The 24,137-nt window shown below is 37.5% G+C and overlaps 1 protein-coding gene across 2 annotated transcripts in view; it reads left to right on the top strand.

Moving 5' to 3' along the window:
• Positions 1-24,137, top strand: part of XDH (xanthine dehydrogenase) — a 76,634-nt gene that overhangs the window by 38,227 nt on the left and 14,270 nt on the right. For both annotated transcript variants that reach the window (XM_074209664.1, XM_074209663.1), the window contains 17 exons: positions 44-215; positions 2,142-2,225; positions 2,973-3,142; positions 4,311-4,434; positions 5,024-5,143; positions 5,494-5,590; positions 10,791-10,915; positions 13,108-13,241; positions 13,367-13,454; positions 14,968-15,054; positions 16,225-16,416; positions 16,560-16,705; positions 17,073-17,154; positions 18,492-18,587; positions 19,854-19,982; positions 20,888-20,962; positions 23,404-23,456. In XM_074209664.1, coding sequence (XP_074065765.1) covers positions 44-215; positions 2,142-2,225; positions 2,973-3,142; positions 4,311-4,434; positions 5,024-5,143; positions 5,494-5,590; positions 10,791-10,915; positions 13,108-13,241; positions 13,367-13,454; positions 14,968-15,054; positions 16,225-16,416; positions 16,560-16,705; positions 17,073-17,154; positions 18,492-18,587; positions 19,854-19,982; positions 20,888-20,962; positions 23,404-23,456 — 1,974 coding nt within the window. The remainder of the gene's footprint in view (positions 1-43; positions 216-2,141; positions 2,226-2,972; positions 3,143-4,310; positions 4,435-5,023; positions 5,144-5,493; positions 5,591-10,790; positions 10,916-13,107; positions 13,242-13,366; positions 13,455-14,967; positions 15,055-16,224; positions 16,417-16,559; positions 16,706-17,072; positions 17,155-18,491; positions 18,588-19,853; positions 19,983-20,887; positions 20,963-23,403; positions 23,457-24,137) is intronic.

The following is a 24,137-nucleotide window of genomic DNA, read 5'->3' as shown; positions in this document are numbered from 1 at the left end:
AGAGGGGCGCCGGGTCTCAGGTTTGCTCTTCTTCTCTGATCAGAGTCTGGAACGAGGAGCTGCTTCAGGAAGTCTGTGCCGGCCTTGCCGAGGAGCTGAGCTTGGAGCCGGATGCCCCCGGTGGCATGATAGAGTTCCGACGGACGCTCACCCTCAGTTTCTTCTTTAAGTTTTACTTGACAGTGCTTCAGAAACTGGGCAAAGACAGTGCAGAGGTGAGTGGGGGCGAGGTGCATCCAAGCAAGAATGATCCGGGAGAGCGCATCACAACCCAACAATAAGGGCCTCTTCTGGCTGCATAGTGATTTCCAAACCCATTTATCAACATTATCTGTGTTCGACTGTATTTTTTAATTATTTTGTTAAATATTTCCCAATTACAATAATTTAATCTGGTTCTGGGAGTGTTGTTGGGGGGCTTCTTGTTTGACACATCTGGTCTGGGAGAAAAATCTTGTCTTCAGTCTTCTGAAAAGTTCCTCTTTGGAAATGCAAAGACCAATGGAAGAAAGAGTATTACCACAGGGTTTTGAAACTGTATGAGGGGAAGCATCAGATATTAGAGAGAGAGAGAGAGAGAGAGAGAGAGAGAGAGAGAGAGAGAGAGAGAGTAATGAACTATACAAACCTGTGATATACATTTATGGACATTTGGAGCAGTTGGTTGGTGCACTTCCTGGCATCAGGAAGATCTGAGTTCTAATTCAGTTCCATACTCTGGACCCTGGGCAAGTCACTTAACACTGTTTGCCTCAGTTTCCTCTATTATAAAATGAACTGGAGAAAATGACAAACCACTCTTGTGTCTTTGCCAAGAAAAGCCCAAAAGGAGGCGCATGGCTGTCAGACATGGCTGAACAGCAACATGCAGATATGTTTAGACAGATCTGGGTAATTGTGCATGATCTTGTCCTGCCAAATGGACCATTAGAGGTAGCATGGAATAGTTGCTGGTATGTTGAGTTTAAGCCAGGAAGACCTGAACCCAAATCACATAATTTCTCTGAACCTCATTATTTAATTAACAACCATTTATTAAGTACCAGGCCCTGGGGACTTGGTTTTCTCATCTGTGAAATGCAGATCCTAATAACAACTACCTTACAGGACTGCTGTGAAGATCAAATGAGATAATGTGTCAAGAATTTTTGTAAACCTTTAGAATTCTGAGTAAATATGTTGGAAAGGAAGAACTGTGGAAGGTAGAACTGCTGCTGTGATAACTAGGTAGAGAATATAGATCATCAATTTTTTTTGTGGGGATGGAGAGGGACAAGATCTGTGATTTCATCAGGACAGTAAGTGCCTGGTGAAGTAATATCCTCTACCCAGCAAGAATGAATTTTCTTCTGCAACTTAAGAGTCTGGAAAAAAATGCCTGGAGTCACTGAGAAGTTAAAAAATTTGTCCAGGATTATTCAGTTAATATGTGTCTGACCCTTCATGACCCCATTTGAGATTTTCTTGGAAAAGGTACAGGACTGCTTCTCCAGCTCATTTTGCAAATGAGAAAACTGAGGTAAATAGGGTTAAGTGATTTTCCTAGGGTCCCAAAGCTAAGAAGAGTCTGAGGTCATATTTGAACTCAGGAAGATGAGTTCCTGACCCCAGACCCAGTGCCCTATCCACTGTCTGACCTAGCTGCCCTAATAAATGTCAGACAAAACTTTAATCTATATTTTCCTGGTACCCAGCCAGGTCCCTTCCCATTATGCTTCTCAGAATGCAAGCATAATTAGTATATGTAGCAAAACTATTCCTCTGTGGTCCCCCCAAGATCCTTCATCACCCTAACTCTTTCTGAACATTGTCCTATCAAAAAGATATTCTTAAATAGCCTGTATTCAAGTGCTATCTATGTCTGTATAGCATATAGGAGAATATAAAATGAGATGAGCTCCTTAGTAGAAAAATCTTCACCTAGGGATAGGTTAAGATCAATGTTGGACATTTCCAATAAAATCCTATCCAACAGGAAGCCTTTCTCAACCTCTCTTATTTGTCTTATATATACCTTGCTTGTAGATATTTGTATATTTCTTATCTCTCCCATTCAATTGTAAGGTCCTTGAGGGGAATCTAACTGAAATATCATGAACATGTTCTCAGTCAGGCTTATTTTTGTCTTTTCTCTTTTACAGAAATGTGATAAACTGGATTCAACCTATGTCAGTGCCACTTTACTCTTTCAAAAAGAGCCCCCTGCTAATGTCCAGCTCTACCAAGTAAGAGACCCCCCCTAACTTTATTTTTCTGAACTGATGTGGGCCAGAAATAGGAAGCCCGTTGAATGCATTTGGGACAATGATCTTTAGATACTTTTGAGTAAAAAGTCAAAAAATAATTTCAGAAAATATTTACAGGTAAAGAAACCCAGAATTATATTCAGACTAATATTACATTCTTTTTCTTTTTATTCCTCCTAATGGAGCTTCAATTTTGACTTTTTTATCTATTCCTTAAATAATGGTCAAATCCTCCCCATTCTCTTATCTCTTCTATCCCTCTCCAGGGCTGATGGACTTGACTGGGATTAATCATGCTCACCTTTGCTTTCCCTTCTCATCAAAAACTGCTTCTTCTACCTCCTTCTGTATTGCACTCAATCTTGAGGTCTCCCTGTCTTCTCCAGTCTTGCTATCAGGCAATATTATAAAGTGGAGAATAACCTGGGTTCAAAACCTTCCTCTGATGTCTACTATCTGTGTGACTGTAGGTGAGTTATTTAATCTACTTAGACCTCAATTTGCTCACAAAGAATGAAGGGGTTGAATTAAAAGCCTTCCGAGGTTCCCTTTACTTCTAAGATGCTATGGCTTCTAGATTTTTTTTTTTGCTTCCTTGTATTTCCCAGTTTGATTTCTTCTACCTCCTTTGCCTCCCTAGCTCTAACTTTTTTCCTCTTTCCCTTAGTAGTTGGAGACATACCCCCATCAGAAGCTTAGCCTGACTGACCCCTCCTATTGTTCTAGGAAGTTCCCAAGGGACAAGCTGAAGATGACATGGTGGGCCGGCCCATTCCCCACCTTTCTGCTTTTATGCAGGCCTCAGGGGAGGCAATGTACTGTGATGACATCCCCCTCTATTCCAATGAACTCTGCCTTCGATTAGTCACCAGCACCAAGGCTCATGCCAAAATCAAGTGAGTTGTAGTTGTGGATATGATAGAACAAAATGACCCTTGGACCTAGACATTGGGAATTAGGTGGATCTTCCTAGGACTGCCCACCGAAATTCTTATTACATGTACATTTTTAGATGTAAGATTCCTGGAGGATTCTGATTGATCAATTGAGGTCTCAGCTCACATTTGTGTATTCATCATATTTTCTTTCACAATCTGAAGGGCATCAGTTGTTTGTTAATTAGCTGATCTCCATTTCTAATCATTCAGTTCTCTACCTAAATGTAGGGAAAACTTAAAAAAAACCAAACCTGACCTACACTTTGAGGAAGGTGATCTGAAGTTATAGGATCCATTATTTTGTTGTTCCTAGAAACCTAGACTAATTGACTAAGATTACTTATACAGCATAGGAGACTACAGGGGCATTTTGTCAATGTCATCTCAGATATTCTTTAGCTAAATAACATCTGGATGGAGATGAGGATGTTGAAGGAACAGAAGCATCTTATATGTGATCATTTTTTCCATGGAGGAGATGGTCAGAAGGACCAGAGAATTTCTGCAGTTTATTTATATCTCCCTTTCCATAGTATCCTGGACCATTTGAGATCCAAACACTGTAACTTTCCCTCTGGTACTGTGGAAAATGGGTGAGCATTTTTTCCCTAGCTTTTGCCTCAGGATTGTATCAGTAAATTCAGTGCTTAGCACAGACTTCTACATATCATGGGGAAGAATAAAAATAACTCACTTTTAAAAAATATTATAAAGATTAGCTATTATGATAATGGTGCAAGAAAGGGCATCATCATTATTGTTTTGTGGATGATCTGAGAGCCTTAGAGAGGTGATGGAACAGGTCACATAACTGGTAAGTGACAGAACCATATCTTCAAATTCCAATTTATGGGACTTTGTACTCCCCGGTTCTATGTCTCTGTGATTTTCTATTCCCTTGATATCAGGGTAGGGTTGAAGAGGAGAACTGGGCCAGTAATCACAATTTAAAGTGTAGAATGGAGGACTCTAGACAAAAAGACTTCTTGAAATGGAAGAAAAGACTGGTGATTGAATTCACTGTCTAATTATTTCTCCTTTTCATTTTACCTGTGGAGATCTTGCCTGAGTAATAGAGCTTGCCACAGTTTCCTTGCCTTCTTACACATGATGCTCATTCTTTTAGGTCTATAGATATTTCAGAAGCTCAGAAAGTTCCTGGATTTGAGTGTTTCCTCTCAGCTGATGATATTCCTGGAAGTAATGAAACTGGACTGTTTAATGATGAAACTGTCTTTGCTCAGCATAAGGTATGACTTGTTCCTTGTGAAGTAATTAGAGACTGTTTTTATGTCCTTAATTTTTTTGTCATGTCTCCTCAAATATTCAAGTTTCCATATTTTCCATACTTGCATGGGCAGCCAACATCCATTTACCACCAGAAAGCATGGATTAGTTATATGTAGAGCTATCTTAATTACACTTCTACTCTCATCATACTATTAATTTAGTTTATGAATTACTGATCTGCTCCTTAGCTGAAAATTCTACACCAAAAAGAAATCTATTTAATTTAGCAAACGATTGTGTTTCTAGTTACACTTTTGTTCCTAGAGATAGTAATGATAGTTTCAAAATTGTCCTCTTTGCTGTTCTGAATTCTCTATTTAGAGCAGGAGTCATCATTCAAGTAATAATAATGATGATAAAGTTAGTAAGAGCTGTAAAGTGCTTTACAAATATCTCATTTTATCTTATTCTCTCAACAACCTTGGGAGATAGTTATTATCATCATTTTACAGATGGAGAAAATGAGATCAAGAAAGTTTTGCCAATATCGTGGAGTAGAGTTGTTGATTCACTAAGACCATCTAGATTCAACATGTTTCTTGCTCCTAGGTCACTTGTGTGGGACACATCATTGGGGCTGTGGTCTCAGATACCCCAGAACATGCACAGAGGGCAGCTCAAGCTGTGAAAATTTCCTATGAGGAACTTCCAGCCATTATCTCAATTGAGGTGACAGATACGAGACCCTGCTCTTCCCTACCCTAATACTCTCCCTCCCCTTGCCCAAACCTTTATTAATCACAGCTACCCTCAGCTCTGACTTGTAGAGTTATTTGTTGTCTTTGATAAAGTGTCTAAACACAGTCCTTCTGCCAAGGTATATAGCTTACTTTGAAGAAATATAGTCCTTGACCCCTGTTCTAATTTTTATGGTCACATATCTCCCCACCTCTACCTACGTCCTGGGAAAGAAAAACAACCATCACCCCCTAGAACTTGACCCTCAAGTCTGAAATACCCCTCTGCTCTCTTCTCTTTCTTCGGTTAACTCCCTGAAGATTTATTTTTTTATTATTCAGGAAGCAATAAAAAACAATTCCTTCTATGGTCCAGAGATCAAGATTGAGAAAGGAGACCTCAAAAAGGGATTTGCTGAAGCTGATAATGTTGTTTCAGGTACAGTCAGCTAATTTTTCTCTTTATGGTTCTTGGGGAGGGTTGGGTGGCAGGTCTCATTTGGAAAAAAGTCAAATGTCAGTTTATCATAAAAGATACTAGTCCTTTCTGTTATTTCTAAATATCATAGACATTTATAGTTCGAATGGAGCTTATCAATCATTCTACTCATAAAACCCTTTATAAAAATGAATAAACCAAAGGGAAGATTGGGAATGGAAGGAGGGTTTAAACATCATTAAATGCCTCTTATAATATTGGCACTTAGCTAAACACCTTATATCATGTCATTTGATTCTCAAAACAACTTGGTGAGGTAGTTGCTACTACTACCACCATTTTATAGTTGAGGAAACTGAGACAGAGTTTAAGTGACTTTCTCAGGGTCACATAGATATTAAATTCAGATTTTCCTGACTTCAGGTCCAGCACTCAGTTGCCTCTAGATTTATTAAATATTTGGTTTCCACTTAAGTCATACAGGATGATTTGCTATGTCTAGAATCTTGGGATATTCTGATTCCAGGGAAACATTAACTTGCTTTAATCTTGACCCATATGTTTTTTTTTTAAGACTCAAGACAATAATAATTAATAATAACAACAACTTGTATTTACAAAGTGCTTTACAAGTATTAATTATTTTGTTTTCATGACAACTCTTGAAGATGGGGCTATTATAATCCCTATCTTGCAGATGAGGAAACTGAGATAGATAAAAGTTAACTGACTTCTCCAGGATCATACAACTGGTGTCTGATGCTGGATTTAAACTCAGATCTTTTTCACTTCATAAATAGTGGTCTATCTACTGTCACTTAGTCATCTCTGCCAGAACTCAAGTCAGAGTGATGCCAGGTAAGCATCAAGAAAGCTAACATCTCAAGCTTTACTAAGAAAGGCATTATGTTCCTAAAATAAAGGAATGATAATCCAGCTGGTCAACCACATTTGGAATATGTTGTTCAACTTTTAGGTCAAGCGTTAATAAATTTGAGTTTTTGGAGTAAAGTACCCAGGATGGTGAAGATTCTCACGCCCATAACATAAAAGGATGGATAGAAGACATTGAGGATGGTTTAAAAATGGAGAAAGGGGGGGCGGATAGGTGGCGTAGTGGATAAAGCACTGGCCCTGGAGTCAGGAGTACCTGGGTTCAAACCCGGTCTCAGACACTTAATAATTATCTAGCTGTGTGGCCTTGGGCAAGCCACTTAACCTTGTTTGCCTTGCAAAAACCTAAAAAAAGTGGAGAAAGGAAAACTCTAAGACATTTTGTGTTCAGATGTTATGAGGGCCATCATATGGAAAAGGGATTAGATTTTTCTGATTTTGAAAGTTTTATTATATTCTTCTTATTACATTCTTCAATTTGAACATTTTTCTGTTTTTCCTACTGTACTTATAAAGTCTGAGATAATTAGGAGTGAGCTATTTCATTGTCCTTCCGACTCATCAGAAATTATTTTCTTCCAATTTTTTCTCCTTTCTCTCCTATATCAAGACTTCCTTTATACTATACTATTCTCTCTGTTCTAATTCATCTCACCTTATCTCTAATTTTTGTTTCTTCAAACAAATCTCCCTCCAATATCTTTACTTTTTCCTAACTGAATTCCTCTCTCCTGCCTTTAAACATGTACTTCAGAATCAACTGCTTGGTATTCAAGCCCCTCCACTCTGGTCCCAATTTATCATTACAGTTTTATCTCTATGCTCCTTTATAAAATGTTCACATCTTACTGGTCTATTCATTGTATTCCAGATAGAATGTGTATGGTCCCACTTTGTACCTTCATTTTCTCTACTATCTATTTCTCGCACATCCTTTCTCTACCTATTCAATCATCTATCCTTAACACTTCCTAGGATTACATTATCTTTCTTTGCTGTCCAGTTTCACCATTAATTCACGTTTAGTTTGGAATCTAAGACCCCTGGGTGATTTTTTTTTAGATTTTTTTTTTTTGCAAGGCAAACAGGGTTAAGTGGCTTGTCCAAGGCCACACAGCTAGGTAATTATTAAGTGTCTGAGGCTGGATTTGAACTCAGGTACTGTTGACTCCAAGGCCAGTGCTCTATCTACTATGCCACCTAGCCGCCCCCACTGTACCACCTAGCCACCCCCAGGTCATTTTTAAAGAAAAATAACTATCCAGCTATGTTTTATTTATTTACTTTTGAAGTGCATTTTTTTGAAGCTAACTTGCCATGCCAAGGCACTAGATGGCACAATAGGGTCAGGAAAACCTGAATTCAAAGTCAGCCTTTGACACTGTATGACCCTGGCAAGTAATTTAACCTCTCTTTGTCTCAATTTCCTCAAGGATAGCATGGAGAGATAATAGCACCTATTTTCCAGGCTTAGTGAGAAGACAGAATGGAATAATAATTGTTAAGTGCTTAGCACTTAATAGGTCACATTGTGTCAGGTTCATTAATGTTTCCCTTATTCCTTTTAATTTTTTTCATATGTGATCCAGCCAATTCTATCTACCCTATTAAAAGATTGTTGAATCCTGATTCTTTCATTCATTACCTTATTTACCTTTTTTTTTTCCAGAGGCAATTGGAGTTAAGGCCAGGATCACACAGCTAATAAGTGTCAAATGTCAGAGACTGGATTTGAATTCAGGTCTTCCCAACTCAAGGGCCAGCACTCACTCCACTGCACCATCTAGTTATCCCATCTTATTTAATCTAATGACTTTTGTATTGTTGGCAAATTTGCTAAGTTGGGCTGCTATACCCTTATTCTAGTTATTGCTTTTAAAGCACTGAACAACACAGGGCTCCACACAGATCTTTGGGGTCTTCTTCAGAAGACCATAGAAGCCTTCACTTTTGGTCCTGCTATTCAACCAGTTTTGTCTCCATCAAATCGTGCCATTATCATACTCCTAGCTTTCTTTCATGAGAACAGCAAGAAAGAAAGTTTAAATGCTTTGCTAAAATCTAGGCAAATGGGGAAGCTAGGAGGCACAATGGATAGAACACTGGCCCTGGAGTCAGGAAGACCTGAGTTCAAATCTGGTCTCAAACACTTAATAATTGCCTAGCTATATGACCTTGGGCAAGTCACTTAATCCCATTGCCTTAAATAAATAAAAAAAATTTTAAATCTAGGCAAATTCTATCTGTAGCATTTCCCCATTCTCTTATATGAAATAGAGGATATAGTGCTGAGTTTTGGAAAGAAAGATACTGGTTTATATCTTGCACCAAATACTTTCTAATTAGGTATAAACTAGTTCTCTTTGATCTTCAGTTTCCTCATCTATCTCATGAGGCATTGTGGCAATTGTTGACAAACCTCAAGGAGTCATCAATATGAAAAATTATTAGTATTCTCAGTTTAAGAAGCATTCCTAAAAGTAAATAGATTTACTCTGGCCTCACCTGTTACTGAGGTATAGATTAGGGGACAAGCAGGCCAAAGTTCAATCACACCTCCTTATATACTAATTGTGTTATCTTGGGCAAGACATTTCAGATTTCTATGTCAAAGTTTACCCAGTTTTTAAAAGGAAGATCTTAGTGACATCTATTCTACAATTTGTGAGTCTCAAATGAGATAATATCTGTAAAATGCTCTGGTAACCTGAAAGCACTATAGAAAGTTGAGCCAACTATGTTGTCACTTTGTGATCATTGCCTGCTTTCTTAAGCATTCTTAAGCATGTCTTTTATGACACATCCTAGAAATTCTCTCTGTCCTTTCAGAAATGTAAAACTTCCATGCTTTTGGTTAATTTGATATTTGTTAGCTGACCTTGGGCATATGTTAAAATGGGGCAGATTTTCATTGTGTTTAACCTAAATTTCTCTTATTGCAATTGTAGCCCTTTTCCAACTAATAAGCAATACATTTTTATAGCATTTTAAACATCTTAGAAGAACGGTTTATACAATACTATTTGATCTTCCCAATGAGCATATAACATTAAAGTAGGAGATTATTATTCTCATTCTACACATTTGCTTAAGGTCACATACTGGGGAATAGAATACATGATTCGTTACACTTGGACAGCACTGCTTACTTTTCATGTTCTCATGGCATCATGAGACAGTGGGAAGGACACAAGATACTGGATCCAAATTCTACTTATGAGAATTACTCCTTCAATAACCTTCTTCAAATAACTTAATCTTCAGTTTCTCATCTGTAAAATGAAGAAATTGAATTAGAAGGACTTAGTTCCCTTCCCACACTAGATTTATGTTTCTTCTGTTTTCTATAACTAATATATTAGACTGATATATATTATAGTATGAATTAGTTGTCTCTTTTTTCAAGTTTTGTAATTTCCTCATTTAAAAAACACTACTTTCTTCATATGTGATAGAATTACTGAATGTTACAAATAAAGAGAATTTCCCTTCTTTTGATAAGTTAAGGGAAAAAAGGAAAAGATTCAGGGAGGGGAAGTATTTGGGCAAGGTTACATAGCTACTGACAAAACAAGGAGTAGAATTCAGTTCATTTGACAAATATTGTTTATTGGTTTCCCTTGGTCCTTTTTCAGATTTTTTTTCAGAATTTTTAGCAAAGACTGCAACATTTTTGACTGCAGTAGCAGTATTCATATTCCTCTTAAATTTTTGCAATGTCATTTTTATGAGTTCACCTTGCATTCAACTGTCAAATTAATTTTCCCTAAAAAAGAAGACTGACCATGTTACCTCCCTATTCAGTCTTCTCCAGTGACTTGAGCAGTGTGCTGGGTAAATATTTAACAAACCATCTCTTTGGGGAAAAATGCATGCACCAACACACTTTTAAATTTAATCTAAATTATTAATATTTTCCCATCACTTTGCAAAATAATAAATCTAGTTCTGATTTGTAGCATTTTCTGATTTCTGAGGTATGAACTTTCACAGTGAAAATTTAACAATTATCTCCTCATTAAACTGTGAGTTCCTTGAAAGGAAGGACTACTTTTTGCCTTCTCTTTGAATATCTTAACACAATTTCTAAAATATAGAAGATTCTTAATAATACTTGCTGATTTCCTTGATTTGACAGTACCACTGCTTCATTTTCAATTCATGGGATTCTATGACTCAGATCTTTTTCTGTTTTTCTGGTTTATATACAGTCACCCCACATTAGGAACCTGAACTTATTTCCTCCTTATACCAGATTCTATTCTTCCCTGCCCTACTAACATTCAACTTTCTATGGTCTTTCAAGGAGAACTATATATTGGTGGGCAGGATCACTTCTACCTAGAGACTCACTGCACCATCGCTGTCCCGAAGGGTGAATCAGGAGAGATGGAGCTCTTTGTGTCCACACAGAACACGATGAAGACTCAGGTAAGCAACTAATAAATTAATGGACTAAGAGAATTTGGGTTGATATTCTTGTTTGCAGAGATACTATAGAGAGTCAACACTGAACTAAAAATAAGGACCATCAATTTAGAGCTGAAAAGAACCATTAAGGCCATCAAGTCCCCTTCCCTTCTTTTTGAGAAGAAGGAAAATGGAGACAAATAGAAATGACTTGCTTTGGGCTACATAGCTTTTAAGTGTCTGCTAGGGGATTTGAATCCAGGTCTTCCTGATTGCATTTTCACATACCTATTCACTATACCTGGGATCTTGACGTGGATCTTCTTCTTAATCTCTGTGTGACTGTGAGGCAAGTAATTTGGAGAAGGCATTATTATTCAAGTATTGGTCAGACCAAATATCTCTTGTATTCTTCTAGATTCTGATATTTTCTGATCAGCCTCTTTTTGGTGAAGAGTAACCATGGTGGGGTTAGATGCAGTGGTGGATACTGGTAAATGTTTAACAACTCTCTCTAGGGGAAAAATGTATATGCAACACACACATCTAAATTTATGCTGTCTTATTACTATTTTCTCCATCACTTTCTTAAGTCTTAACAATCATCAAATCAATAAATTAAGCCCTGATTTATAGCTTTTGAGAATTTCTAAGATGTAAATGTGCACACTGAAAATCCAAAAGCTGGCTCCACCACAACATTGTCTTGTTTTTAGTCTCTGCCTATAATCCTGAACAACAGGGGAGGTTAAGGCTAGTGGATCATTTGTGTTAGGAAGTTCTGAGCAGCAGTGGGGTTAAAGTTGATTGATCAAATGATGGCTGAGAGTTCAGCACAAATATGGGAGTGAGGGATAGGGAACCGGGCTGCCCAGGGAGGTTATAAACAGAAAAATCAGCTGTGGGATTGGGTGAAAGGTGAAGAAGAAGAAAGAAGAAGAAGAAGAAGAAGAAGAAGAAGAAGAAGAAGAAGAAGAAGAAGAAGATGAAGAAGAAGAAGAAGATGAAGAAGAAGAAGAAGAAGAAGAAGAAGAAGAAGAAGGAGGAGGAGGAGGAGGAGGAGGAGGAGGAGGAGGAGGTGGAGGAGGAGGAGAAGAAGAAGAAGAAGAAGAAGAAGAAGAAGAAGAAGAAGAAGAAGAAGAAGAAGAAGAAGGAGAAGGAGAAGAAGAAATAGGAGGAAGAAAGAAAGGAAGGAAGGAAGGAAAGTATAAGTTTGGAAATAGTGGGGGAGCACCATGACAATGAAAGCCATGATTTAGTAGCAAAAACAATTTTATTAAAACCATAGGAAAGATAAATGATGTATAAAAATTTATGCTTCTAACAGCAAGGGGAGATCCTCCCTCTCCAATAACATTCCTGATGATAAGGCTGGTTGTATGAGGGAGTTCCCAGCATCATCCCAGCTGATAAAAAAGTCTCACTTGTTAGGACAGAGCAATACTTCTTATATAAAGTCTTTTTCTGGGAATGAACTCACCAACTGAGTCTTATAGAATAGATGTCACTTAGTGGTATAGTCTTGACTATGATACAATGATGATGTTCAGCTGTTTTTCATTTGTGTCAGACTCTTCACAACCAATTTTTTTGGCAAAGATACTGGAGTGGTTTGCCATTTTCTTTTCCAGCTCATTTTACAGATGAGGAAACTAAAGCAAACAGGACTACATGACTTGCCCAAGATCACATAGCTAGGAAATGATTGAGGCCAGTTTTGAACTCAGGAAGATAAGATTCCTGAATTTAGGCTCAGAACCCTATCCACTGCACCATTTAGTGTGTTTTTATATTACATATGAAGAAATAAATAAATTCTAGTGCCTGAGCTTAGTCAGGGGTCACTATTTGTCTGAAACCATGATATACCTTTTGATTGACTTCTTTTTACATAAATAGACTTTTCTGCAGAGTTACCCATATGCTCCAGTGGGAGTGTGTGTCATATTAATTTGGAGTGAGCACTCCCCTTTTTCTTTGCTGACAGTCCATTAGACATAAAATAGCCTAAGTTAAATCTATTGTACTGGAGCTGGGCCCAGGGCAAAGTGTAATGTAACTGAACTAGACTTCAGCTATAGATATTTCTCACCTTTCTCCTTGAAAATTAATAGACTATTGTCACCAGAATTGCTACCTATAAGTTTTGAGTCTATTGGAACTACATAAACTTGAATAAAAACCACTGAAGCACGTTCTCATTTTCATTCTAGGATTTTGTCGCCAAAGTCTTGGGGGTTCCATCAAATAGAATTGTGGTTCGAGTGAAAAGAATGGGAGGAGGTTTTGGAGGGAAGGAGACCCGGAGCACAGTCTTATCTACAGCAGTTGCTGTGGCTGCATTCAAGTAAGTTATAAAGTCAAGAATTTGAAAGTAGGGTTTTGAGGAGAAGGAGGCTTCTTGTTTTTGTTTGGGACTCTAGTTTCCTGAAATGGTTGGTATGTTTATAAAGGTAATGGTCTCTCTCCCAGGACTGGCCGCCCTGTTCGTTGCATGCTGGATCGGGATGAAGACATGTTGATAAGTGGTGGGAGACACCCATTTATGGCCAGATATAAGGTACTAGATTTAAAAGAACAAAGTCAGTTCCAGTCACACTGTCTAATGATAGAATTGTAAGACAGAAGTTCAGGGATATAGGTTATATTACATGAATTAAATTAGATTCTTTTGCTTCAGTTTTTTCCTATATGTTTGAGGAAACATGGTGTACAATAAATTAGAACTGTATGGGAATTTTGGAGTCTAGGGCAAACATCACAAAACATATCCATGGTTAACCACAAGAAACAAGTCTCACTTTAACATTTTAAGAAAAAATCAGTTGGTTAGAAGAGACCCCATGTATAGTGTTGTATGGTTTTTTGTATTACCAAGATATAAACCCTTTAATATGGAGGTGGTAAGGAGGAATTAATAAGGTCATAGATAGAGATGACATTATACCCTTTGATACATCCTATTCTCATTTATTATTCTTGCTGATTAACTCTAATCTGAGTTGTTTCTATATTGCTAAGTGCTAGCACCCTCTAAATTTTAGTGCCCTAGGTATAAACCTAGATTACCCTGCCCTAGTTACAGTTATGGTAGATATAGCACTGGATTAGGAATGAGGTGATCTTTTTTCAATCCTATCTCTTAATCTATCCACTTTAATTCAGTTCAATAAACATTTTAAGACCTTATTATGTAATCAAACACTATGCCAGATTCTCAGGATACAAAGGTAAAAATGAATTAGGTCCTACTATCAAGGTGCTCACAAGCTAAGTTGTGTGACTATATACACATGCCATACTTTAGTTTCCTCATCTGTAAAATGAGGAAAATAGTAATTAGAGGATGGGAGGATGAAATATTGAAATGGGTATGGTTGTGCTTTGAAAAGGATTGAGCATTGCATATATGAGAAATTTAGCTATAAAGAAAATTCATAGTATAACAGATTACATGCTGCTATTTTGATCTTTATTTGTATACTTAGAAGAGTAGTTAGTTGCCCTTACATTAAGACCTTTTCCTATATACCTCAAACTGACAGAACTGGGAAAGCAGGGTATGTTTTTCTCTTTTTAGTGTATTGAATTTGATGACCCTCACTTCCTGTGTACTGAAGTCTTTTGTGAAGCATTAAGTCCAACCTTGCTCCTCTTCTCTTCCCCACTGTTCTCTCCTCTCCTCATTCTTCTTTCTTCTCTTCCACTTCTCCTTTTCAATCCCTTCCAGAAAAATAATTCAATTCTATTCAATAAATATTCTATTAAGTATCTACTATATAGAAATCACTGTGCTAATGCTAGAGATAAAAAAGACAAAATCAAAAACAATCTTGGATCTTGAACGTGGGTATAGTTAGGGTTAAGAATAGTCTTCTGATCCCTGGTTACCCTTTAAAACAATGCATTATTTTTTTTTGAAGAAAGTTACTACTGTTAGGTTTCTTCTTCTTATGATATACTGTTGCCTTTCTTTTTCTCCTATCAGGCTAAAGAGAGGGAAAGGGAAACAATGGATAGAGAGTCAGGTTACTGAAACATACTTTGACTGAAGAAATCTGCTTTGTGATTAGGTTGGTTTCATGAAGACTGGGAAGATTGTGGCCCTAGAAGTTGAACACTACAGCAATGCAGGAAATACTTTAGATCTCTCTGGGAGTGTAAGTAAGACTCAGTGTCTAGAGTCCACCATCCTCTCCAACCCCACTTCCCTCTCTCCCCTAATTGCATGTTTAATGGTGAATATTACTTAGCACAATGCTCTTGAGCTTAAGACGCATAGGGGTGGCCTTCCCACATTGTATAGCTTGCATTGGAGAGCTATCCTTGTCCTGATGCAAGTGACCTAGGGTATGACTTAGTTTTTGAGACACCCTAAGCATTCCAACAAGTCAACATTGATAATATGGTGGCTGGTTAACAACCTTTAAGTGAACTGATCTTCTCAGAAGAAAGATACCCTGAGGGATATATCTATTTTTATTGATTTGACTTATGTTATTCTGACCACATCTTGAATTATTTCATGAATAGACATGAGTAAGCAAAGAAACCATAGACTTGGCAGGAGAATTCAAGAATTAGGTTAATAAGTGAGTGGAAAAGTGAAAGAAACTGAGTCAGGGAAGAATAGCAAAATAAGCATTATTGTTAAACATTTACTTTGAACTAGTTAAGATCAAAAATAGTGGGCAATTCTTTGGAGGTGGTATGGGCATTTATAGAAGGACATAATTCTCTACTTGAGTCCTACTATAATACCTCATCCTGAAAAGCAAAATGATTTTTAGGTTCTTGAAGGTAATTTGAGGAGAATACAAGCTCTGACAAGTCTTAATGAGCTGGAAAGGTTTTAACTATGAACCTAATGACAAACTGCATACCTCTTGCCTGAAGATCAGCCTAATTAAATTCAGATCATCAGGTTGACCTCAGGGTGATTTTTGTTTGTTTTTTAACCACACCAGCTCTCACATGTCATCTACTAGTTAGGTAGTAGATGTGTTGGGACTGAAATCAGGAAAAACAAAGTTCTAATCTTGCCTCAGACACTTACTAGCTGTATAATCTGGGGCAAGTCTCTAATTTTTGTCAACCTCAGCTTCCTCATCTGTTATAAGGGGGGAGAGGGAATTGGATTTGATGACCCCTAAGATTGCTTTGAACTTTAAATCTGTGATCCTATAATCTCATGAACACTAAACTCAAGGTTCTTGAAGAAGTAAGGACCCCTCATATTTAAAGGATTGACTGTTTGATGGATAAATCTTTAGAGAAAGCCAGAGAAAGTGATAGATTAACAGTTTCTTTTTGTACCTCCTTCTCCTCAGATCATGGAGAGGGCTTTATTCCATATGGACAACAGCTATAAGATCCCCAACATCCGGGGTACTGGCCGACTATGCAAGACTAACCTACCTTCCAACACAGCCTTCAGGGGCTTTGGAGGGCCTCAAGGGATGCTCATTGCTGAGTATTGGATGAGTGAAGTTGCCCTGACGTGTGGACTTCCAGCAGAGAAAGTAAGAACCAAGATTAGCATTGCTGGCTAAAATATTGAGTTTCCCTATTCAAGATACATAAACTTGTCTCCAGGAGTAGTGTTAAATTTGGGATGGAACCTCTAAATACCTCACCACTCACAAACTCTCATTCTGTTGGGTAGGTTCGAAGGCTGAACATGTACAAGGAAGGAGACCTGACTCACTTTAACCAGAGGCTGGAGGGGTTCACTTTGCCCAGGTGCTGGGATGAGTGCCTGGAAAGTTCACAGTATGATATCAGGAGGAAAGAGGTCGAGAAGTTTAACAAGTAAGACCAAGAAAGAAAAGGTTACCAAGAACTTGTTGCATTCAAAAGCAGGGATGGGGGAAAGGGCATTGATTGGAATCTTTCCATTTCTATCATAGTCATCTTTGAAATTTTCTTTAGTAATCTGACTTTTGTAACTTTCATAGATATTTATCAAGCACATTCTGGGTACAGAACAGTATACCAATTTTTTTGGGGGGGGTGGATACAGTGACTAAATGAATCCATGTGGTGGTTCATAAATATACAGCCCCTGTCCTCAAGAAGCTTACAGTCTAATAAGGGAGATAAGACATTTATACAAAGAGGGTCAAGACCTATATAGGTAGATATGGCCTTAGGAAAATATCATTCTCCTTTTTTCCAGGGAGAACTGTTGGAAGAAGAGAGGTTTATGTATAATTCCTACCAAGTTTGGAATCAGCTTCACAGTTCCCTTTCTGAATCAGGTAATTAAGTACCTTGTGTCTTCTCTTTCATCTCCACTAGACTGGGACTCTTGCCTTTTTATCGTTCTAGAAGCTGCTTCAGAAGGGATATCTATTTTTATTGGTGGTAGATTTTATAGGAGACAGCAGCCTGGAGTTGTTAGGCTTTTGTTCCATGTGATTGATTAGCTGAGTTTTAGCACCTTTTTCTTAGCTGGGGATGCAACCATCATTCATCAAATATCTTTAATGTCTATGACATTGTTTGAGGTACTGAGGATACCATGATGAAAACTGTAAATAAGGTACAAGGTAAAATGTAGCAAGGGCAGTTGAAGGAGCCAGACTGAAGACTCTAAAGATATATGAGGAAGCAGTGTTATGTTTTATCTGAAGGAAAAAGAAATGACTTCCCAGATGATGGAACCAATGAACTGAGCCTTGAAGACAAAGGAGGTTTTTCAGTATATAGAAATGTGAAGGATGTAGTAGAATGGAATGATGAAATGAGTAATACAAATGTACAGAGGCCAGAGTGGGCAATACAAAATTGAGGAGTGCCTAGTGGGTCTAGTCTGACTGAAAGTTAGATGATATGGGAGGGGAAAGAATTAACTAAGGCTGGAAAGGTAGGTTAGAAGCCCGATTTTCAAGAACCCTAAATACCAGAGTGAGACTTTATCCTTACATTAGATATGGAGAGTGACTTAGTCAGTCCGATGCATTAGAAATATTATTTTCATAGTGGTGTGAAGGATTTGAGAGGAAAAAGACTGGAGATAGGGAGACCACATTGTCCAAGAGAAAGGTATCGAGAGTCACAGTTAGAATGATGGCAGTGGAAAGTGGAAAGGAAGGGACAAATGTGAGATGTTATGGTATAACTTGTCAAGACTTGAAAACTTATTTGATATGAAGGCTCAGGGAGAGGAAATAATCAAAGATGAATCTAATAATTTGAAGCCAGGGGACTTGGAGAATGATATTGACAAATAGTGGGAAGTTTGGGCAAGGGGGAGTAGATGAATTCAATCTGGGATACTCTGAGTTTGAGGTCCCAGCAGGATCTCAAGGTAGAGACATACAGGAGGATGTTGGAGATGCTGAAATAGAGCTCAGGGAAGAGACTGGTCTTGGATATGTGATCATCTGCAGTGATGCCTGAAGTCATGAAAAAGAATGAGATTTTTAAGGAAGAGAGTATAAACAGAGGAGAAAAGAAGGCCCAGGACATAACATTTAACGTTCTGGTGCTTAATATACTTGAAAGTATTTTCTTGGGCACCACTACCTTCAGTCTAAGACTAAAGAAAACTTGAAACTGAATAGTTTTCAATAGTAGTATCTTCTTCCCACAGGCTGGAGCTCTGATCCATGTGTACACAGATGGCTCAGTTCTTCTTACCCATGGTGGTACTGAGATGGGCCAAGGTCTTCACACCAAGATGATCCAAGTAAGTAAGCAGCCTAAGTAAGCACAACAAAAACAGGAGAATACTTTGCAGGGTTCATCATCTCAGCACAAGGAATTACCTGAGTTGGCACGCAGAAGACCTTCAAAATCTTCCTCTGATGTTAAATAGCTGTATAACCCTGAGAAAGTAATTTCAAATCTTTGAAGCTTAGTTTTCTCATCCATAAAAAGGGGATTCATATCAGTATTGAGACTATATATCAGTATTGAGAGAGACATACTAGAGGGTAAGAAGACCAAGATTCATGACCCCATCCTCTGACACATATAATTGTTATCTGATCTTTGATAACCTCTCACTGCATCCAAATAATTCTTTAACACTAAAAATTGAAGAAAATATCAGATTTTCAAAGAGAGTGTATCCTCCCTGGTAGTTTCCTACACTGATGAAATCACAAGTCCAGATATGCCCCTCTAACTTTCTTCCTCAACAGACAAATCTCACAAAGAATTGTTATGAGGTTTAAATGGGAAGAAAATCATATTGTGCTCTAAAAATATTAGTTGTTATAATAATTATTAGTATTCTCTAGATGATAATGAGGCTATTCAATGAATATACAAGAGGTCTACTTCATCATAGATTATCATAACTCATTTTATACACCTCCTTAAATTTCAGATGAGTAAATGGAGATCTGGTAAACTAGGACAAATCATTTTATTTTTCTAAGCCTCAATTTCATCATCTGAATAAATGAAAGGATTGGCTTAAATAATTTTAAGGACTTTTGAGACCCATTGAAGTTTAAATGAATAGAGAGCTAGCCTCAGTGTCAGGAAAACCTGGGTTTACATTTAGGCTTTTACACTTATGACTATCACACCTATTGACTGTGTGACCCCAGCCAAGTCACTTAAACTTTCAGGTGATTCTCTAAAATCCTATGATGGAGAAAAAGCAGGTGTCTCATTGTATTTGAAGAAGGTACTTCCTCATTGGAATTCTTTATACCAATGGAATCATGAATCCAAACTTTAAAAAGTTCTTTCATCTAATGACCTTTCCACAAGAGCTGATTATGTTGACCATAGGAAAGGCTTACCAGAAAGAATACGTTCTAATGAGATAGCAAAGATGAATTGAATCTCAGAACTATTATCAAACTGCTTGGTATGGAAGATTGGACCAGATAGATTCTAAATTCCTTCTCAATGTTAATGTTTCAAAAATTCTAAGCATTTCTAGCAATACTTTATAAAAATAAATATACCTTTTAGCTATGGACTCCTCATTTTACAGGTGGCCAGCAGAGCGTTGAAGATTCCCACTTCCAAGATTTTTATCAGTGAAACAAGTACTTCTACAGTGCCCAATACTTCTCCTACAGCGGCTTCTGTCAGTGCGGACATCAATGGACAGGCTGTCTATGTAAGGTTCTTGTCGGACTCTATAGGTCTTTGGGATGATCTATTATTGAGGTCTAAAGCAGTCTCTTTGGGATGTCTGTGGCAGTGATCTACTAAGGCTATTTGGTCATGAACTATTCTTGTTTCTCTGATGCTATGATTAAGGAGGACCCTTTTTCTTCAGACTCAAGGACACAAGAAAAGTCACAAATTCATAATTACATGCTTTAACATCTTTGTATTCAGTTGGCAAGGCTGAAGACTGATAAGTGGACAGGCCAGGGCAGTGGAGAGAATATGAGGTGAGATGTCTGTTCCTTGAGAGGGCATCCTTTTCATAAGAGACTTGACTGAAATGAGGAGCTTATCATCCCAGACACAGCCTTAATAATGCCCTTAAATATGCAGCTGTGAAAGTATATTTCAAATCATGCAAGAAGTTTGCTATGGCAGTGAATAAGGAATCATGATGAAGCCTTTCTAAGTAACATCTACTTTCTTAGCCTTTCCTCTGTGCATTGCCCACTTCAGCTAGAATCCTTGGATTATAGGTATCCCCTCAAAGACAAAGTCAGTCATTGTCTTTGTTCTTCAGGCAACTACTCTAGCATTCTAGGACATTTCTGAAGCTTCTGTGAAGAGGGGAGGGGCAGAATAATAAAATTTATGTACCATTATTAGGGCTTTGGAGAAAGTTGAGACGGAGCTGGACCTGGAGTCAGGAAGACCTTAGTTCAAATTTGGTTTCAGACAATTACTAGCTATGTGACCCTGGGCAAATCATTTTACCTCTGTTTACCTCAGTTTTCTTACTGTAAAATGAAAGGCTTGAATTTGGTAACCTGTAGGACCCTTTCTAGCTCTAAATCTATGATCAATAACCAAAAGTTTTGGGGGCTTGATTTATGTGTGCTTTTTTCCCTTTAGGAAGCATGTAAAACCATCTTAGAAAGGCTGAAACCCTTTAAAAATGAAAAACCCAATGGTTCCTGGGAAGATTGGGTAAGTCTGAGTTTATTAAAGATAAACATGGTAGAAACTTAGGTCCTGCCAATATGTGTAGGACAAAATGATTAGGTTCTATGATTTCCTGGGTTTGGGATATAGTTGCCTCTTATGTTTTTGTAATTATGTTTCATCCCTGGATCAATTCTCTAGTGAAGAATTTTGATGCTCTGACCAAGACTAGCCCTCATCAATGCAAATTCAGTCACTGGGGTTATACTCAGAGACTTTCCAGTTTGGTAGGACCTACCAGAGCTTATGCCCTACTGGCATGACTTTTGTGAAAACCTGGATCACCTGTATACCATAAAGAGCCACTAGAAGATATCTATGATAGAGATTTTGCATAATAGTAGGCACTAACTAGGGCAGCTAGCTGGCCTAGGGAATAGGAGACAAGGCCTGGAGTCCTGTACTCCTCCTGAATACAAATCTGACCTCAGACACTTACTAGTTGTATGACCCTCAGAAGTCAATTAACCCCATTTGCCTCAGTTTCTTCCTCTATAAAATGAGCTGGAAAAGGAAATGGCAAACTATTTCAGTTCTTTTCCATGAAAACCCAAATGAAGTAAAAAAGAGTCAGACAGACATGATCAAAACTACTGAATAATGACAGAGGGACTTGTATAACCTGCCTGATATTTGGGCACATCACTTTATCACTTAATTTTCTGCATTTTTCAAATGAAGAGTTTGTATTGATTGATCTCTGAGATTTCTTCTGGCTGGGGAGCTCTGATATAATGATAAATTTGCTACTGGAATTGAACTGGATTTTGTCAATGAATGGAAAACTAATAGAGATAAAAAAATAATTAGGGAACAAAAAGACTTCTTTCCTTTGTTTTTGATAAATTTCCCAGTGAAGAGGGGTCCTAAGAAGATAGTGACTAACACATGGATAGGGAATGTTAGTTTGGTTTTGTTTTCATTATATAAAGCTTGTGGAAATATTGTCACTTCCAAGACCTTTGGGCTCCCTCCCCAAGAAATTAATTAAATAAATCATGTTTGGGTTTTTTTTCCCCTCTCTTATGTCATTCCTTAACAGCTTTCCCCTCCAAAAAAACAAAAACAAAAAAAAATAGTGTTCCTCTTAGGAGTATCTGCATTTTAAGAGAAGATACTGGAGGATATAAATAAAGTGATTTATAAATCCAGAACAAGCCATATATATGTTAGATATTGTAATTATGATTGTTGGCCAGTATTATTTCCATTTCTTTTTTAGGGAAATTTCTCAATTTTTTGTAATGAAAATGGAAATATTGAATAAATTATAAGCAAACATTTAAAGAACACCATGTTGAAAAGAAATATGCATATAGCTCAATTTAAAGAAACACCAATTCCTACTCACCATGTAGAAAACTTATCAAAAGCATTTGATTTTACCTCTAGAGACCTCTAAAAATGCACCAAAGGAAAATCTCAGTCCTCCTTTCTTCCCAGTCACTACATTCCTTAGGTATCAGATACAGAAAAAAAAAGAAATATGAGCAAATGTTACATGACAGGAAATGTTTTTCTCTACTTGTTTCTAGTTTTTTGAGGGAAAAATTACTGCTCTCCCCCTCGATGCAAATATTAGCTTGCCCAGAGAAAATGGGTCACTTTATCATAAACTTCCAACTCCCACAATTAAAAAAAAGGAACTGATTAGAAAAAAGAAACTGTAATTTCCATTTCTGACTTGGATCAAGAATGTTTTATAGTAGAATAAATGGATAAAGCATTGTGGCATAATGAATCCTCAGAGTTATAAAGCCTTGGGCACAAATTCCACCTTTGATCCACATGGTCTATATGGCCTGGTCAAGGCACCTTAAGTCTCCTATGAACCTTTCTAAGACTAAAACCAATCAGAGCAGTTTCTGATTTTCATTGATAGAGTTTTCTCACCAGGAATTCCCCATCTCAGTGGGTTGTACTCCAACCCCACTGCCAACAGCAAAAATTGGTGACTAGAATTATGTGAAGGGATTGATAACTGTGGTGCTTTGAGGGAAGTGGGAGTTTTAGTTTGGAAAAAAGAACCTTTGACATGGGATTAGGAGAGGAAAGAGATGATGATTTTTTTTAAGTACATGAAAGAATCATATGAAAGAAAAATTTATCTTGTTCTGTTTGAGCTAAGAGGGCAGAATTGGGAGCAATGGATGGCATGTATGGGGGGAATGGATTTAGGTTTGACGTAATTATACTCTGAAATAGAGTGGCAGCAACATTATAAAAGGAAACTCAGAAGGACTTGGTGACAGAAAGAGAAAAGAGGCAGTGATGTATGGTTGGAGTTTGAAGCTTGGGTGACTGGGAAATTGGCTATATTGGAATCTAGAATAGCTGATCTAGCTGTCTCTTAATGGTTCTCTCCAAGACTGGAGGTTGGATATGAAACATCCCCATATCTCTCATAATCATTTTCTCTTCCTCAGATCAATGCTGCCTACATGGCACGAGTGAGCTTGTCTGCCACAGGATTTTATAGGTAACTGCTCATTCTTTTCTAGTTCATCATATATGATTACTACGGCACTTTTGGAAAGACTTCACCATCATGAATGTTGATTCTGTGGTCAGGTACAGGTAGAGACTGCTACCCCTTCTCTCCATCTGGGTTTTTTCATTAACAACATAGACAAAAATACTTGTACAATGGTGGGAGTAGAGTTCTCACTCTACTTGTTTTTCATGAAACATTAGACTTTGATACAAAGTGATAAACTCAATGGAGATGTTGAACTGAAATTTATAAGAGATGCTGCTGCTCTTAATAACTGCCTTTTTTAGACCAGACCTGTGATTTCACTGGTATAGAGAACTCCTTATGAAAAATTTTCCTTTTCTAAATTATGATCATTTAATGATAAATATTAGTATTTATGTAGTATCTAGTATGTGCCAGCCTTATTATATAGGTGTTATTATTGTCCTCTTCTCACAGATGAGGAAATTGAAGCAAATAGAGGTTACATGTGCATTGCAAGTTATAACTTTAGGGAGTTACTTGGGGTCATTAAATAGTTAACATTTTCTCAGTCTCATATGCTGACAATTTTATAGACTTTAAACTTTGCAAAGTGCATTATCATACAGTATCCTACTTGTGCCCCACAACTACTCTGTGAAGTAGGTACTATAAGTCTTATTATTCCCATTTCACAGATGA

Source organism: Macrotis lagotis, chromosome 1 (assembly GCF_037893015.1).
Source record: "Macrotis lagotis isolate mMagLag1 chromosome 1, bilby.v1.9.chrom.fasta, whole genome shotgun sequence".
NCBI classification, from domain to species: domain Eukaryota; kingdom Metazoa; phylum Chordata; class Mammalia; order Peramelemorphia; family Peramelidae; genus Macrotis; species Macrotis lagotis.
This window is presented reverse-complemented; position numbering and strand designations above follow the sequence as displayed.